General features: G+C 44.3%; 2 protein-coding genes across 4 annotated transcripts; one reads left to right on the top strand and one right to left on the bottom strand.

The window, feature by feature from the left end:
• Positions 1 to 1765: 1765 nt before the first annotated feature.
• Positions 1766 to 9384, bottom strand: tent5d (terminal nucleotidyltransferase 5D). Its single transcript, XM_028960165.1, has 2 exons — positions 9301 to 9384; positions 1766 to 6609 (listed from the first exon to the last, which is right to left on the bottom strand). The coding sequence occupies exon 2, from the start codon at positions 6600 to 6602 to the stop codon at positions 3831 to 3833; it is 2772 nt and encodes a 923-aa protein (XP_028815998.1). The 5' UTR covers positions 6603 to 6609; positions 9301 to 9384; the 3' UTR covers positions 1766 to 3830.
• A 1087-nt stretch (positions 9385 to 10471) lies between these two features.
• Positions 10472 to 15132, top strand: LOC114768079 (charged multivesicular body protein 1b-1). 3 transcript variants are annotated; one of them, XM_028960167.1, is made up of 8 exons: positions 10472 to 10632; positions 11397 to 11494; positions 11594 to 11740; positions 12545 to 12613; positions 12760 to 12867; positions 12989 to 13032; positions 14147 to 14219; positions 14504 to 15132. In XM_028960167.1, the coding sequence occupies exons 1-8, from the start codon at positions 10617 to 10619 to the stop codon at positions 14546 to 14548; spliced, it is 600 nt and encodes a 199-aa protein (XP_028816000.1). In that variant the 5' UTR covers positions 10472 to 10616; the 3' UTR covers positions 14549 to 15132. The 3 variants fall into 3 exon arrangements, with proteins under 3 accessions (XP_028816000.1, XP_028815999.1, XP_028816001.1); XM_028960166.1 differs by lacking the exon at positions 14504 to 15132 and having other exon boundaries at positions 14147 to 14496; XM_028960168.1 differs by lacking the exons at positions 10472 to 10632; positions 14504 to 15132 and adding an exon at positions 10876 to 10915 and having other exon boundaries at positions 11392 to 11494; positions 14147 to 14496.
• Positions 15133 to 16188: the final 1056 nt, after the last annotated feature.

Here is a 16188-nt window from a genome sequence, read left to right as displayed (position 1 = left end):
TTTCACCTACACTGGACTTCGGTGACTGTACTTATTCAGCTACAGAATAATTGGAGGCAGCGTGGAGTGGTGTTCCCAGCTTTCTGCTGCAGAGCTGTGACTCAGTTTGTTGCGTCCAAACATGGAATGTGAAGCCGTGAACTGGTTTGATCACACCAGCCTGTCAACATATTCATGAAATCATATAATCATCCCTTGCATTACACTGTGGAGTCGTGTTTATTGTTGTCCACAACCTATAATTCAGCATATTGTTACATAAGACACTAGAAAAATGTAGACAACTATTTGTAATAATTAAATAAACTGAGCATTGATTTATACACATAATATAATACATATTTATGCAACCAGATTATTGTAGTTTTTTGGTTTTTGTCCTTAAGAAATTGTTTGTTTTTCAATTAAATTGCATTTGTTATAGGTCATATTAAAGGCTTTTTAAATGATTTACTGTAAAAAAAAAAATGCATTAACAGGGGTGTTAATGCATTTTTTATATCCATTATAATCCATTTTATATCCATACACTTTTTATATCCATTGTATATACAGTATATACATACACAAATCTATTTTAGGTTTTAAAACATTTTTTCCTTTTTAAAACATTTTTGTTCCTCAAAATATATTCAGGATGGGTTGAGGAAAGCTTTGAAGAGCATGCTATCTGAGATACTCTTTTTCGCACAATTTTTTTTGTGGCCAGTAATTTCTGTGTCTTGAAGTGGTATAATTTTCTGTAGATGGGACTGCGACCCGGCATTGTTCAGTTCGGAATGATGGGAGGTTGAAGTGATCCTCTCAGAGGGAGCGGTGAGCCGGCTTCCCAGGTTTGGGGCTGGTACCGAGCTGCTGGAAAGTAGTTTACAGTCACACCAGCAGAGAGACCTTCCATTATTAGATAGATGTGGCATGATGTGATGTGATTAGCTCAGTTACGGTCCCCCCCCCCCCCATCTGAAATGATCAGGACATTTTATCTGGGTACCGTTGTGCCGCCACTGATCTCTTTCTCAGCTTGCCGTTTGCCTGCTGCAGCACACAGCAAATGCAATGGCAATTCTGACGGATCATTGGGCTTGTTAATGCCACACACTTCTCTTCAACTGCATTAAATCCTGCCTGCCAAAACCGGCACCCTACAGACAATTTGTTTGCACTCGCCATACAGGAGATTGAATCCAATGAAATGTTTTATTGCAAATGAAAAAGAAACTTTTTTTAAACTCTCTCAGCCAAATGAAAAATTGCATTATAATTCTAAGCTATCACATCATCTAATGATCAAGGGTCAGTGCCTGACTTTCTCTCATTGGCTGCATGTATTCAGCTGAGAGCTCCCTCTCCTGGCAAAACGTTCTCTCCCACCCATCCTATCTTTAGAGACCCCCCTTACAGCCTTGCCCCTCAGAGTTTACATGTACCCCATATTTTAGCACAATGTCGTATATTTTATTTATTTATTATACTGTTGCCATGTCTTCCATGTTATTTATGAATATAATTAGAGCCTTCCCGGATACATCAAGTGACCTTGATCTTTTTGAAAAGTTGAGGCAAATCTGTGAGGATTGGGGCATGTTTCTGGTGTAATGCCATTCACAACCAATTTGTTCCCCATTAAATATTAATGTTGTAAACATAACCAACAGTGTTGCGTGATGAATGGTAATTTGCATTCAACTTGTTTTGAACCGCTTGGCATAGTTTTAGAACAGAGTATGCAGTGAAGGGGGAAAAAAACTCTCAGTAGCACACAGAGTGATGTTAGAATTAATTTAATTAAACATACATGTTACAAGCCATCATAAATGACCACATCTGACATTAACACGAGCAGCACTAGGGAAGGGCTAACAAGAGAATTAACACCTGAAGAACAAATCCAGCCACAGCTTCATTTGCATTCCCATTTTGTCTAAGACAGTCTGATGTCCTTCGTTTAGGCACTTGAGTTTCCCTACAAATCCCGTCTTTGGTTGCAGACGTTGCTTTTTAGGACTTTTTAGGATTTATGATATCTACACATAAACTTGCCACAGTGTTACTTAATACTTTCGCCAGTAAGGCCAATCAGATTAAAAAAGTAGACAAGTACATCAAAAGGTGTGACAGAGGAAGAGACTAGAAGTCATCAGTGACCAGTAAAGGTAGGTAGTACACCACAAATTCATAGCCAGGACTTCACAAGAAAAAGGAAATCCACAACTTACAACCAGTTTCAACAGTAAAGTCAAATACTTCCCTGTAAAGATCTATTTGTTTCTCCAGTTAACATTTATCCCATTTAACAGATATGAATGTATTATAAATAGCAAGGTGTTCGTGTAGAGGTTCCTTTAAAAGGGTCTTGTGTGTGTGTGTGTGTGTGTGTGTGTGTGTCCACACAATTTTGGCACAATCTCTTTCAAAATGATGTCTTGAAAAAATAGAATACTTTTATTTGTTATTATTGTTATTATATTTTTTTTAAACAGGATATAGATATATAAAAAGTATTTGCACCTGGAAAGCTCTGACAGCGATGTATCACTACGTTCCTTCAGGCCAACATTATACAGAGGAGAATACTTGACACCGGGTGTCCTTTGAGGCTAAACATGCATCATACATTTAAATTAACTCTGACTGGCAGCTTATAACACTTGATATATATATAAACTTTACTCTGTGCATCACAGATACACAAAAGACACCTACACACTTTGTGAAAATCTTGTTTTTTTCCCCTTTTTTTAAACAAAGATACACAATCAATATGTACTTCTGCAATTCCTCAAGACTATGACTCAAGTCAAGAAGACAAAATAAAAAACTAAAATAAACACACATTCTCCACTTTCACATTAATCCCACATAGGTTTCACATTCTGGACAAAATGAACAAAACATTGGCTTTTGCAATAAAAAGATTCACATGGAAGAAATACTGACATTTTACTCCATTTAAATCTAACGGCGGACTACCTCCGATATCAATTGTGTGCCCAAAAATACGGAACGTGGAGGAAAGGAATGAGTCATCCCTCGCATTATTATTACCATTCAGTTGAAAAACAGGATGCTTTGAAATATATATGAATAAATATATCATTGTCGGTGATTCGTTTCAAATTATTGTACAGTTGAATATGGCCAGTGCTAATGGATTTTAATAGACCCAATAAATTAAGATACCCTAAAGTGTGTTTATTTTCATGCAATCAGAATTTTCCTGACACCTACAGTGACAACAACATCCTACGTATTTGTTTGCTAAAGTCCAAGCCTACGCTGGAAACCTAAACTGTGGGATGTCTCATAAATAGCATTCTACTTAAGAAGTTCAATCTTCACTTTCTTTTTATCTTCTTTTTTTTTTTTTTTTTTTTGCAGTTAACTTTTCATTTTTTTCTCATTTTCTCAGCCTTGGATTCCCGAGTGCTCCTACGCTGCGTCCTGACAGCAGGAAGCCCACTTAATTTCAGTTCGTTTACCAAATCGCCATGCATCCCTAGCTCCTTCTGTCCTCTATCACTTAAATTGCCTCTGATTCAGAGTGACCCGTTCCCCATAATCTGTGTTCTCTGTGAGTCTAATTCCCCTGGGTGCCAAACTGTGCTGACCCAGGCAACGCTAGGCTATTAATCTAGGCATGGGGTTTCTTTTGCTAGCTTTCATAGCATCTGAGCAGCCAAAGCCACCCGTAGCCCCAAATACATTTTTTTTAACATTAACAAGTGCTGGAACCATCTCACATTTTCTTAAGGTGTTTTTAGTAAAGGTGATGCAGTACAACTAAGTTCTAGTTAAAGCTGGCTTTGGCCCAGAGAGTCCATGCCCATATACTAGACCAGTCCAGTCTGCATGTGTATGTGTAAAGGATAGGGGTGGTACACAAGTGGGGACTGTCCGCTGGCAATGTAGTAGTTGCTGAAATTGTGGTCGGTCATGTAGGGGGCAGGCTGGTAGTAGCAGGTGACGTTGTTGGTGTTGGGTATGATGTTTTGCTCGCCCAGCACCTTGAGGGCCAGGATGGTGATCATGTTGAGCGTCTGCCGGCGCTCGTGTCCCATGAGGCAGACGGTGCTCTCGTTCACGACTCGCCGCAGGGTCATCAGGTAGTCGTACTTGCTCTTCTCCTCACCGATGAAGTGGTTGCGCAGGTAGGACTCGATCTTGCGCTGCTGCTCGTTGACGTCCGGGAAGTCGATGAAAAAGCGCGAGCACATGTAGCGCTCCAACGTCTTTATCTCAGTCTCACTGGCTGGCTTGAAGTCTCGCACCAGCAGGTTGCTGTACTTGAGGAGGCCGCCACCGCGGATCTCCTCCGGATTGCGCGTCGCAATCAGCCGGTAGCGGAGATGGTCCATGGCCTGCTCAAAGTCCCCGTACATGCTCTCTGCAACCACTGTAATGGAAGGCATCTGCCTGGCTGGCGGTGAGAGTGTCAGTGGCTCAGAGGCGGATGCACCTGATGTCTGTGGAGCTTCTGCCGTGCTCTGGAAATTGGCCGGGATACTAGCAGGTTCATTTGGCACATTAGGCGGGTCCGGAGATTCTGTTATAGTCTGTGGGGGTTCTAGGCCGCTATGCAGGTGGGTGGAAGACGTATCTGAGGCATGAAAGGACGTGTCTGGCAGCGGAGATTCGGTGGACGACTCAGGCGCTGATGCATGAGGTTCAGATAGTTCAGGCCGAGTATCGGGAGCGTTATCTACACCATCGGGTTTAACGCCTGTGTGCGGGCCTGTGTGTGGGTCGGGAGCTTTTTCAGCGGACTCTGCTGCTTCTGTCAGGAAACGAACGCCTGGGCTGAGCAATAGGGGGTCGTCAACCAGGATCAAAGGCTGCGAGTTGACCTGAATGACAGGCTTCGGTGTCTGAACGGGCGGCACTTTAAGAGAGAATGGCTGCGTCGGTGTGTTCTGGTCCCTGTGCTCGTCTGTCCGTTGCTCAGAGCCGTGTAAAAGCATCTGAGGGTTTAATGCTGGTAATTCAGGAGACTGGCTGGGTGCAAGTGTTTTTTCTGCTTCGGAATTGCCCCCTTGGGGAGCTGCGGTGAAGGCAGGGGCAGATATGTCCAATGTGTTGATCTGAGGCTGTTTGTCTTGCGAGGCACTGGCTGGTGGCTCAGGGGACTTCACAGGATTACCTGGCAATTCGATTTGCATAGGCATGGACTCACTTGGGTCTATTCTGGGTGGATGCAATAGCTTACATGAAAGGTTTGTGGAAGCCTTCTCGTTGGTTTGCGTGACACCGGTCACCTTTTTTGACATTTTCCGGGGTGGTTTCGGCGAGGAATGCTTCAGGACGACCATTTGAGAGCTTCTGGTGTTTTTCTTTGCGGGGGGTGGCACCGGATCCTCGAGGTCTTGCGCCGTTTCTGTGACAAACGAACTGGGTAGCGGCTGAAACATGAACGACTCTCTGGTCGCATCTGGTTCATCAGCTCCTTTCTCTGATACTTGCATCGGTTCAGCAGGATTATCACTCCTTGTGAGCTCCTCCGGGTCTGAGAGCTGCTCGGTTTGCATGGGGACCTCCCAGTTTATTTGTGTTGTGTCTTCCTCCACCTTCTCTTCTGAAACATCTAGGCTTTTCTTACCTGAATCTGTTTCTGCTGTGATTTCCCCTGTCCTACTTTGCATTTCGTGGTCTGCTCGTGTCTCGGTGGCTTCCTGCAGTTTCTCTGTGAAGACATGTTCACTGTTATTCATTTCAGGCAGCACCTCATGACATGTCTTATGTGGTTCACTAAGTTCTTGGACGTCCTCCATGTGTGCAGATTCTGTCACTGTCTCTGAACACCCAGTGCCATTCTCCTGTGTGATCTCATTCTCACAGTTGCACTCACGCTCAGCTAGATTTGTTTGCTTGTCTTGCTCTGTCTTGTCCATTTCTGTTCGTGGTTTTGTCTGCCCATCAGTGTCGGTGCCAGCAGAAGGCACGCTCTCCATGGGAGTTTGCTGAGCTGCATCAACCTGAGACGGCACCTGCCTTGCGATGTTTTGTGCCACCTGCCTCCGCTCCGCCTCCAGGTAGGACTCCAGCATGCTGTCCAGAATGATCTGGAAGGAGTCCACGCTGAACTCGAACTGGCGGCGCAGGGAGTGGACAAACTTGAGCTCCACGTTTTTGCCGCTGTTGTTGGAGAGCGAGATAAGGCTCCAACGGTCGTGCTCAGTGAAGACCTTCACCATTTTCTGCACATATGCCTCCTTCATGGTGAGCGGAGTGATCTTGTCTTTGTTGACGCCATGAGGCAGGAAGTCTAGAAGGCACCCGAGTACTACCTCCTTGATGATTTGGAAGTCCTCCTGTTTGGGCAGTTCAACACCAAAAATGATGTCTAGGTCCTTGTAGCTGGTGCCATTCTCTTTTACAAGTACATGGCTGGCTGTGGAGCCATTCAACCTCACGTCTCTAACCCTGATCTCCTTGGCAATCAGCTTGGCACGTACCACATGGATGATATCTTTAGGCTTGACCTCCAAGGTGGGGAAGTTGCCACGGCCGTGGATAGGAATAACCTCGGTCAAGACCTGGTCCAGCGTCTCGACCTGCTCCTGGGTCAGGTTGTGAAACCGGCGTTGGTCACGCTTAGTCTCTGTCATGTTATCTCTGCGATCAAAGGAAGATAAAAAAAAACAAAAAACAGAAAGAGTGTGAGAACAGACTGAGAACTAGAAACTACCTCCTGGGTGGATAATGCACATTACAGCCACAAACGGTCCTCCCCTGGCACGTAATTATGACCTCTTGTTATTAAGCTCTAAAGATTGTGCACACAAACGACAGACTTTTACATACAGGCAGATTCCAGTTCTTAAGATATTGAACACAGCCCGTTTCTTGCCTTTAAAGTCAACGTCCTTCCATTTCCGCTCAGCGAATAAAATCGGTGCCAGTCAGTGGCTATTAAACAGTAGAGCCGCCGTATTCCAATACAGTCGGCTCATTCAGCTTTGTTGCCGTGTACAGATGGCTGAAACCATATTTTAATCCAAATATAAATAATGGACATATGCTCCGGGAATTTATGCTGCCCAGTTTTCACAGTTTTGTTTACAGCATTTGTAAAATGCAAATGATGCTGATTCTCCATCCAGGCTATCAAGGAGGGAATTTCACATTAAGAAAAATAGAGATCTATCTCTATCTATCTATCTATCTATCTATCTATCATATATATATGCTCTTTTTTTGTTTACTTTGAAGATATCACACTAAGTTTCCATTGCTGTCTTGAAAATGAACGGTCAAACAAAAACTATTTGAACTCAGCATGGAGAGAAGCGCTAATCTATAAGAGCCTTACAAATGATGTGAATGTGAATCATATTTACAATTTCAGGGAGGGACATTAAATCAGGCGGTCTATTACAGACTGCAAGTATCGATTGCCTTTCCGCTGGAGAGAATAGGGTTAAGCTGAATGAGTCATTGCCAAAGAAATGCATTAATTATGACATCACCATTAATTAAGCAGACAGACGTACAGCTTTGAATGGAAGGGGAAGAAAGTGGGGAGAAACTGTAGAAAAGAGCCACACACGCCACACATCATCATGCTTTTGACCCGCCGCTGTTTTCTGCGCACTTCGCAGTCACCTTATTCCATATACATGACTTCAAAACAAATTATGTCCCCTGCATAGTGGGCAGTAACCATGACAATGATGTCATCTTCCATGCTGCAGGGACTGCAATGAACAGTAATTTCTGCAACGGATGCATCAGGTGTCCAGATTTTTCATGTTGCTCACGTGTTGGGAAAAATTCACCTGTCAATGTACGCATTACACAGTCTTAATGTCGGAGATGGCACAAGCTAGAACAAAATGATGTTAATAAATATGCAAATTCTGAAATCAGAACCACATATGACAAGTTTATAAGCAGGAATGGCACATCGCAGCCATGCAAGATGGAAAGTCACCAGTATGGTGACAACTGATGGTGCTCTCAGGGCAGGAATCTAAACAATTTTCAGCTCCTATTGTCCTTTATCTTTTTTTCAAGCCTTCAATATAATGGCTAGTTTTAAAACCGGTAAAAATCAATTGTATTGCGCCAGTAAAATAAAACAATGGCACAATTTGAGTAGACCTACAGGGAAGACAACACATTTGGTCAAAATAGAACAACATTTATATTTGCTATCATTATTACAGCTGTTATTGTTAAATTCAAATCATCATTTATTAATTGCTAGTGTTTGGATTTGTGTTTACGTCTTGCCGCGACGGGTTCTTTCCAGATGTTCCGTTTAATGACGCAATAAATTGCTCCGCGATTAAATAATAAAGTCCGAGTTGAGTGTTTTCTTATCTGCGTGAACGGAGCTGCTTTCCAGACACATGCTTTTGAAGCAGGTAAAAGACCGAGCAATAAAAAAAAAAAAGAGTCGTGACGTCACGAGCGACTTGATAAGTCTGTAGAAACATATGGCGCGATAAGAGCCCCTTATAACTTTCCATGCTTAACACGAACAAATAAGCAAATACACGTTGCGTAACGGACCAAAGCCACTTCGTAAGCAGTCGTTTATTTGCGGTGATGGTGCAGAATTTTGTTTTCGCCTCCCCCGCCCCCCTCTCTCGTCCCTCACTCACCCGCAAACAAGCCAGTGTGAGTCATAGCTGGGGAGAGAGAGAGAGAGAGAGAGAGAGAAAAGAACCTGCACCCAGATGCGCTTCTCCGCCTGATCCTGAACTACACTGGCGCAGAGGCAACGTTCCGCCGTAACGCAGCTGCCAGCGGCGACATTATAGGATTTATAATAATAAAAAAAATCCCACCCCCCGAAGTAAACAAATGGGGGGAAGGGGGGGTGGCACGTGACGTCGAAACTTCGCATCCCGGCCGAACTCGATCGCTGTCGACGTGGTTCAAATCGACGGTGGTTGAGTTGATTAATCGCAAGTGCCGAGCTCGGATGGAACCTCGGCGGTGCTCGCTTTTGACGCACGGGACGCGCGTCACCTCTGAGTAAAGGTTCCGCCGCCACTTCACGTTCTGCAAAGGAATTCTTGCGCGCAAAATTTACCCAATATGTATATATATATTTTTTTTTTATTTTGTCTAGGAAGATGCGTCGCCAAAGGGTTCCCGAAAACGTCCGTGAGCAGCCACAACTAATAATGGTATAAACTTTTATACGCGCGCGAGCATGTGAGAAATTTTAATGGGAGACAAAAAAAAAAAACACAAAAAAAAAACTTAAAGTTGTTCGCCAGCGCCCCAAACAGCTGGAGGCCTCCGAAGCCCCGTGCGTAAAAACGGAGCTCCGGCGACGCCGTGCGCACTCACCGAGACGTGCGTGGCGGGGCGTGGGGAGCTGCGCGTCGGTCTCCGAGCGGACGAGCTCCGGGTCTGGTCGTCGCGCGGTCGCTGTCCAGGCTGTGCGTGGTGCTGAAAGCGAAACTCCTGTTTTCTCTCACACGCCCCCCTCCACCCCCAACCCTCCCCACCACCCTGTAGCGTAAAGCAGTTTCCATGGCAACCTGGCGTCACGCTTTTTTTTTTTAAGGTGGCCCGGCGCAGCCACAACAGTTAACAGGTGTCAAGAGCGTGTAGACACGCGTCGCCGGGACGCGAGGCGTCCACGCACGCCGAGGATTTAAAACGGTCTCGACGCAACTAAAGGCTAAACAAACGTTCACGGCGACTTGTTAAAAAATATTTCACAGAATAACTTGTGCTGCATGTGCATTTGTCTACACGTGAACAAATGTGTGTGTTGCACATGGGGACGCGGACCTTCGTGAAAGCTGATCGTGGAATGGAAGCGGGACGCGCGGCCGCCGCAGTGCTGCGAACGCGCCGAATATCGTATCGGGGCGGCGAGTGACTCATCCCGCTCCGCTCCCGTGATGTAGAGACGCGAACCCAATCATCAATCAGGCCGCCTCCCCCCACGCTGCCCACGTCAGCGCTGGCTCTCCGCAGTGAGGGTCCAGACGGGCTCGTCGTGCTCCGCGTCTCGGGGCGCTCCACGTCGACCCGAACCCACCCACCCACGCACGTCCACTGCGTCGTGCGGGCCGCGCGGATTAAAGATGAATTAGTCTATTTATGGCTCGGCGTGGGTTCAGGGAGGGGACACGCGCTAATGAAATAATGTGGATGAACATTTCATAGATTAACACGAGTGGGTTCCTGGAAAAATATGTATGTGATATAACGGGTCTGCGGTTCTAAACATAACTGCGGACGAGCGCGCGAGCCAGATGAAAGGTCAATTTACGGGTTTCAAAAAAAAAAAAAAACGTGACGTCACCAGGCTTGTACCAGACGGGGAGAAAAGTCTATAAAAATAAATAAATAAATAAATAAAATGTCCGCGAGATCAAACGAGTGCCCGAGCGTCCGTGACGTGATAGAGAGCACGCCTTCAAATGCGTCACCGTGACGTCACCTGCGTCGCCACATGTAACCGGAAGAGGTTGTCAGTTTTGTCAGGAGGAGAGAGAAAGAAAAAAAAAAAAAAAAAAAACAATTAAAACCAAAACCGGAACTGCGCTCGAAGGTTCGTCAACGGGGCGCGTTTCATAAATTAATATAAGATAATTATTGTCGGTTTGTTTTTGTACGTCCTTCCGCTGCGGCACGAAGAAACTTCCAATATGTCGGCCATGGAAAGTATCCTTCAAAGTTAACTGTGAGCGACACGGAGCAAAGCTGGCGGTGGCGCTAGCATAGCCGTCGTTGTAACGTGTGTTCAGTCTTCATCTTAAATATAACATATAGCGACACTTTAAGTTTGTGTTCCGTTTGTTTTCTCTGGTTCTAGAGTGAGGAACTATCCCCGCCTACAGACAGAACACCACCAAGTACCACCAACCTGAACAGTTTGCGCTGCGCTTCAAAAGTTTATGGTCATTTAGGAAATTTCGAGGCTAATTGCTGCGGATAAAGCTCCCCTGTACGTATGTGCAGGTATTCCATCGTTAACAACGTGGACATAGTTCAGACTGGACTGTTGGCCCAAGTTTGGTTTCTTTTTTAATGCAACAAACAAGTGTTTCTGATAAGTAAATTGTAAAAAATAAAGAACTTAGTGTAGTTTTGGCAAGACTGGTCATGTCGTCAGTCAAGATCATTCCAGAGATGACGAGATGTGCTAGTCATGCCTCAGGGTGTTTAGCATCATGGGCGATTTTAGAAGCAGAAGCTGCGCTCCGACAGCTTGAAAGCAATCTTGAATGACTCAGGATCAGAGGCCATTACAATCCCCAGCACAAATTCCTAGTCAGAAATGAATACAACTCTGGGCTGAAATAAATGTTGCACATGCCATGGCATATGCTTATCAAAACTGGTGAATGCATGCTGGTTGCTACCTTAAAATCATAGAATAAAAATTCTGTAAGAGAAATAATAAGTCACTTTAACTTAAAGCACAGAGCATCTCTTCAATCTCAAGTTTGCTGCCAAAGAGCTGCAGCGAAACTCCAAAAAATGTGACAAAGAAGAGAAGGTGGAGAAAGCCAAAGTGAAGAAGGTAAGGCGGGTCACGTGGCCACTAAATCTCAAAGCAAAACAGGCAGCTGTGACAGACATTGTGCAGAGCCACATCTCCTGTTGACCAACCCTCTATTAGGCCATTCAGAAGGGCAACATGGAGGTGGCACGAATCCACGCCGAGAATGCAATCAGACAGAAGAATCAGTCCATCAACTTCCTGAGGATGAGCGCACGAGTGGACGCCGTGGCCTCCAGGGTTCAGACCGCAGTCACCATGAACAAGGTGGGGTCAAATGAGGGCACGCAACACGTCACACTGGTTGCATATGTGTAAGCCACACGGGGATTCAGGTTAGCCTGTGGCTAATGTGATATGAGTGGTGTGGGTTTTATTTTTTTTGACAAATGTGCTAGAGCTTAGAAAGAAATGTAGTGATAATAGTGATCTCTTTTTTTAGATAATGTTTAACCAGTAAGTGGTCCTGAATGAAAAGATGTGAAAAAAATGCCCAAGCTATTTTTATTGAAAGCATTTTGCGGCAAATAATCAGGGGAGCAGTCCAGTGGCAAGGCCAAGTGACATGCTGTTTTCTCTAGAAGACAGCGATCCATTTGCAGAGTAAGAGATTACGTAACGATTATATAATTTGCTCTGTAGGACCAATTACTTAACCTCAATACGCAAGTTGAATTGCGCTTATTGACGTTCCTCTGGTTTGTGTTGAAAATTTCAAATCCACGCCTTCACAAATGTTCCACTTACAGCGAACCACAACAGTTTGTAGGTACAAATAACAGTGTGCAGGTGATGGCTGAAAATCTAAAGTGAAAAGACAGCGACCCCTACCTGTTATGTGCAAGAACAACAACAACATTTAGTTCTTATAAAGCCCAAATTAACATACAGTATGTCTCTAGGAGAGAGAAAAAAAGAAAGCAAGAGACCTTGGGATGGAGTGAGTCAGAGAGGGACCAATATTCTTATGTAAAAACAATGAATTTTTGTATTTCTGCACACACATAAAAAAAAGTCACAACTTTTTATTTCACCCTAATGTGTTATTAGTAAGGTGCCATGTCTCCCCAGGTAACCAAATCAATGGCCGGAGTTGTGAAATCAATGGATGCCACTCTGAAAAGCATGAACCTGGAAAAGGTAGGCAAGAATGCTCGGTGGCCACAATGACTTAAGTTGTTCGCAAACATGCACAAAGTTTTGCTAAATACTTTTCAAGTGAAAAGAAAGAATTGGTGTGGAAATTCAGCAACATTTGCTAAGTCCATGATGCTCTGATTGGTCAGATCTCGGCCCTAATGGATAAGTTTGAGCATCAGTTTGAGACACTGGATGTTCAGACCGCCCAGATGGAGGACACCATGAGCAGTACTACAACGCTTACTACACCACAGGTGAATGCACACACACACACATCACAATACACATTACAATGCGTTCACCTTAATCATCGCAATATCACGTTGACAGTCAACAAGGTGCAATGTGACCAATACCCCCTTTCTGGTTTTGCAGAATCAAGTGGACATGCTTATGCACGAGATGGCAGATGAGGCAGGGTAAGAGACAGGTTTTTAATCCCCTGACAGAGACCTTTTGATTAGCCTTGTGATGGGGGGGTAGGAGTGAGTGGTGCAGAGGAGCGGACTGAAGCTAAATGTGCACTTCCAGCAAAAGGGAAAATTGCACTCTCGATTAAAAATAAATAGATGGGTCTGGTCAAAGGTTTATGCACATTGACAACATACATGAATGTTTTGAGCTTTCAGTGTTTTCGACAATTATTTATTTCTGGAGCATGTTTTAAATATGTGAGTAACACAGGATCAATTTGCTGAAAGGGGTAAAATGCCTTGTCAATGCCTCGTTATTGACTATAACTGGAATATTTGCTGTGCTAACTCAGAAAGGTTCATTTGACATCATTCATCAGGTTGAGATATTGTATTGTCACCATCAGCTGAGAAGAAACTGGTCTGCTTCTGCAACCCCAGAATCCAATACCAGCATTTTCATAGTGAACTGACGATTGTGGTCAAACCAAACACACAAAGACAACGCTTTCAGGTGCACTAAGTTTTTCAGCCATTCTGCCACAGGAGCCATTGCTCAGTCCTGCCATGCCAGCTGTGTCAGTGGCAATACCAAATCTACCCAGGAACCAATCCTGTAATAGCTATTCATATCAGCCCAAGTACATGGCCACGTGTCCTTTGGTTAGGAGCTGTGACCCAGTGTTACGCTGCAGCCTTCCACTCGGAAGCCTGCCATTCTGTTGCATAACATCATGCTCTGCAATTTAGAAATCATTATTAAAAGGCTCTGTGAAAGGGTTTGTGTGGACAGTGATATGCAGACAGCTTTTGTTTAATAGCAATCCTGGATTGGTTGGTTGTGTGTATGTGCAGAGATGAATGAGTCTTTGCCCTGTGGGTGCTACTAAGAATAGACCACGAACGTGACCCACTACTCTCTACAGACGGTGTTGGGGGTGGGGGCACAGTCATGTCAGCCAAGATCAGTGTTGACAAGACTGAATTAGTGGCACCACCTCTTCCTCACTCTCCTCCTGCATTGAAATTGTGATAATACATATGTTGTTTATGTCTCTCTCTCTCTCTCTCTCTCTGTGTGTGTGTGTGTGTGTGTGTGTGCGTGTGCGTGTGTGTGCAGCTTGGATCTAAACATGGAGTTGCCTCAGGGTCAGACAGGCTCCGTGACCACCAGTGTGGCTTCCACAGAACAGGTAGGGCATAGTGCCCCCAGTGGGCACTATGTGTCAACACACTGTACTTTCAGTCAGTGTGCTGAAATCAGTGTTTTATAAATGTGACACCACCACGGTAATAGCAGTAGTAATAACCAGCATAAAAACAACAATAGTAAGTATTATGTTAATTGATGTTAATAATAAGAAGAATAAGGACAGTGACATCAAGATATGTTCCATGTTCTACCTATTATTGTACATTTTATATTGAGTGAACCTGTTCATTGTTACATCTCTTATCTCTTGACCTATCTTTACAGGATGAGCTCTCACAAAGACTGGCAAAATTGCGTGACCAGATGTAGAGCACAAGAAGTGAGAGTATGTGTCTTGAGTGATTATATTTGATCTGTCTGCTGTGAAGAGCCTGCTTTGGACCTGGCTACTGAGCAGGGCAGGAAATTTTGTAGGATGTCTGTGGCCCTTGGACTATTTCAGGTTTGTGTATGTGTGAATATGGCGGGATGTTCACATGGGGAAGATGAGAGACTATGAAGCTGCACCGCCGCATGTACATAATTAGCCCAGTAACCTGGTAACTCATCACTGAGGTCAAAAAAGCTGCTGCATGTAATAAGTAAGAATTCCGATGACTGATCTCCTTCAGCCTTTGATGAGCAGCTCTGGGGTAATGAGACATAAGAATCCTCATTGATCAACTAATAAAGTATCACATTTCCTGGCAAAGAAAGGTAGTTTGCTGCTTGGACAAATGCTATTTCATGGTTGTAAAATCTCCTGAAGATTTGTCCAATCAGTTTTACTGGTTTCCCCCTGTAATTTTACTGAATATAATATTTTTTCACGTCATTTCAATATTTATTGTCACTTCCTGTTTGTATCCTGTTCCTTTTATTTCAATAAATAATTTATGAATCTGTTTAAATCATTTTTGTTGCATTGTGAACTCTCGAAATGACTTCTCGGTTGAAAAAAAATAAAGCATTATTAAAAAACTGTGCAATTGGTGTGTAAATTAAAATAACTCATTATGATTTCATTTATTTCATTATGAAATAAATCATTATGATTTCATGCTTTTTATTTATATTTTTTTATATCTGGGCTATTTGGTACTGTCTGGTCCTCGTCACATACTAAGAATGTTTTTACTGTATTATTAGTAGTAGTAGGAGGAGGAGTATCTTACTTAGACTTGGTCTCTCTCCCAGTCATGGTCTTACAAGTGGTCATCTTTGATAGGGTGGCCTAAATCACCCTATTGCCCCGCCGGCCCGGCTCCTCAACAGGAAACAGATGAGGGGTCAGAAGCCTCACCTGTGTCGGAAGCGGCTCTCGGCCGCTCGCATGCCAAGCTGTCATTACCGCAGCAATGAAGCCGGGCCCCTGTCCGCCTCAGCTGGAACCAATTAGAGGGCCTGGGTCCCGCCCGTGTGCAGGCAGTGCGCCCTGCGAGGACCCAGCCGGTGACCCCTGTCTCTTGGGGAAGGCACGTCCATCCCAATAACGGTCTGGGACCGCTGACTGACGGCTGGCCGGGCAGAAGCCTCCATTATCCTCATTGCCGCGGACAATTTTATTACCGGTGGTTATGCCATTAAGGTATTTACCATTCCTACCATGAAACATGCAGCTAATTCTAAACAGCAATCCCCGCTCCCTAATGCGGAGGTGGAGGAGGTGATCATGAGACCCCCACACCCTCCCCAAAGGTCATGCAGCCAATGACCTCAGCCTACCTGCCAGTCAAATCAGATAGTAACCTGTCCATATTACCGTGCTCATCAAAGCTGGGTGCTGCTGTTTCCATGAAGGTGATGTTACTGTAGAGCAAGAAGATACTTCTAAAAACCAAAAAATATCAACTTTTTACAATAATAATAAAAAAATCTGCTAATGCTGAATGATACAGGAGCTGCAGGTCAGGGAAACCGTATAAGCAATCTGCATCGTTTAGCTTGTTTTTTCGCCGGATTCTCTGAGC

This window comes from Denticeps clupeoides, chromosome 18 (genome assembly GCF_900700375.1).
Source record: "Denticeps clupeoides chromosome 18, fDenClu1.1, whole genome shotgun sequence".
Taxonomy (NCBI): Eukaryota; Metazoa; Chordata; class Actinopteri; order Clupeiformes; family Denticipitidae; genus Denticeps; species Denticeps clupeoides.
The sequence above is the reverse complement of the archived record's forward strand: the minus strand, read 5'-3'. Positions and strand labels throughout refer to the sequence as shown.

Coding starts and splice junctions, on each gene's coding strand:
- tent5d (XM_028960165.1), bottom strand. CDS start 6,602: ATGACAGAGACTAAGCGTGACCAACGCCGGTTTCACAACCTGACCCAG.
- LOC114768079 (XM_028960166.1), top strand. Junction 11,495..11,593: donor AGAAAGCCAAAGTGAAGAAG/GTAAGGCGGGTC, acceptor ACCCTCTATTAG/GCCATTCAGAAGGGCAACAT. Junction 13,033..14,146: donor GAGATGGCAGATGAGGCAGG/GTAAGAGACAGG, acceptor GTGTGTGTGCAG/CTTGGATCTAAACATGGAGT.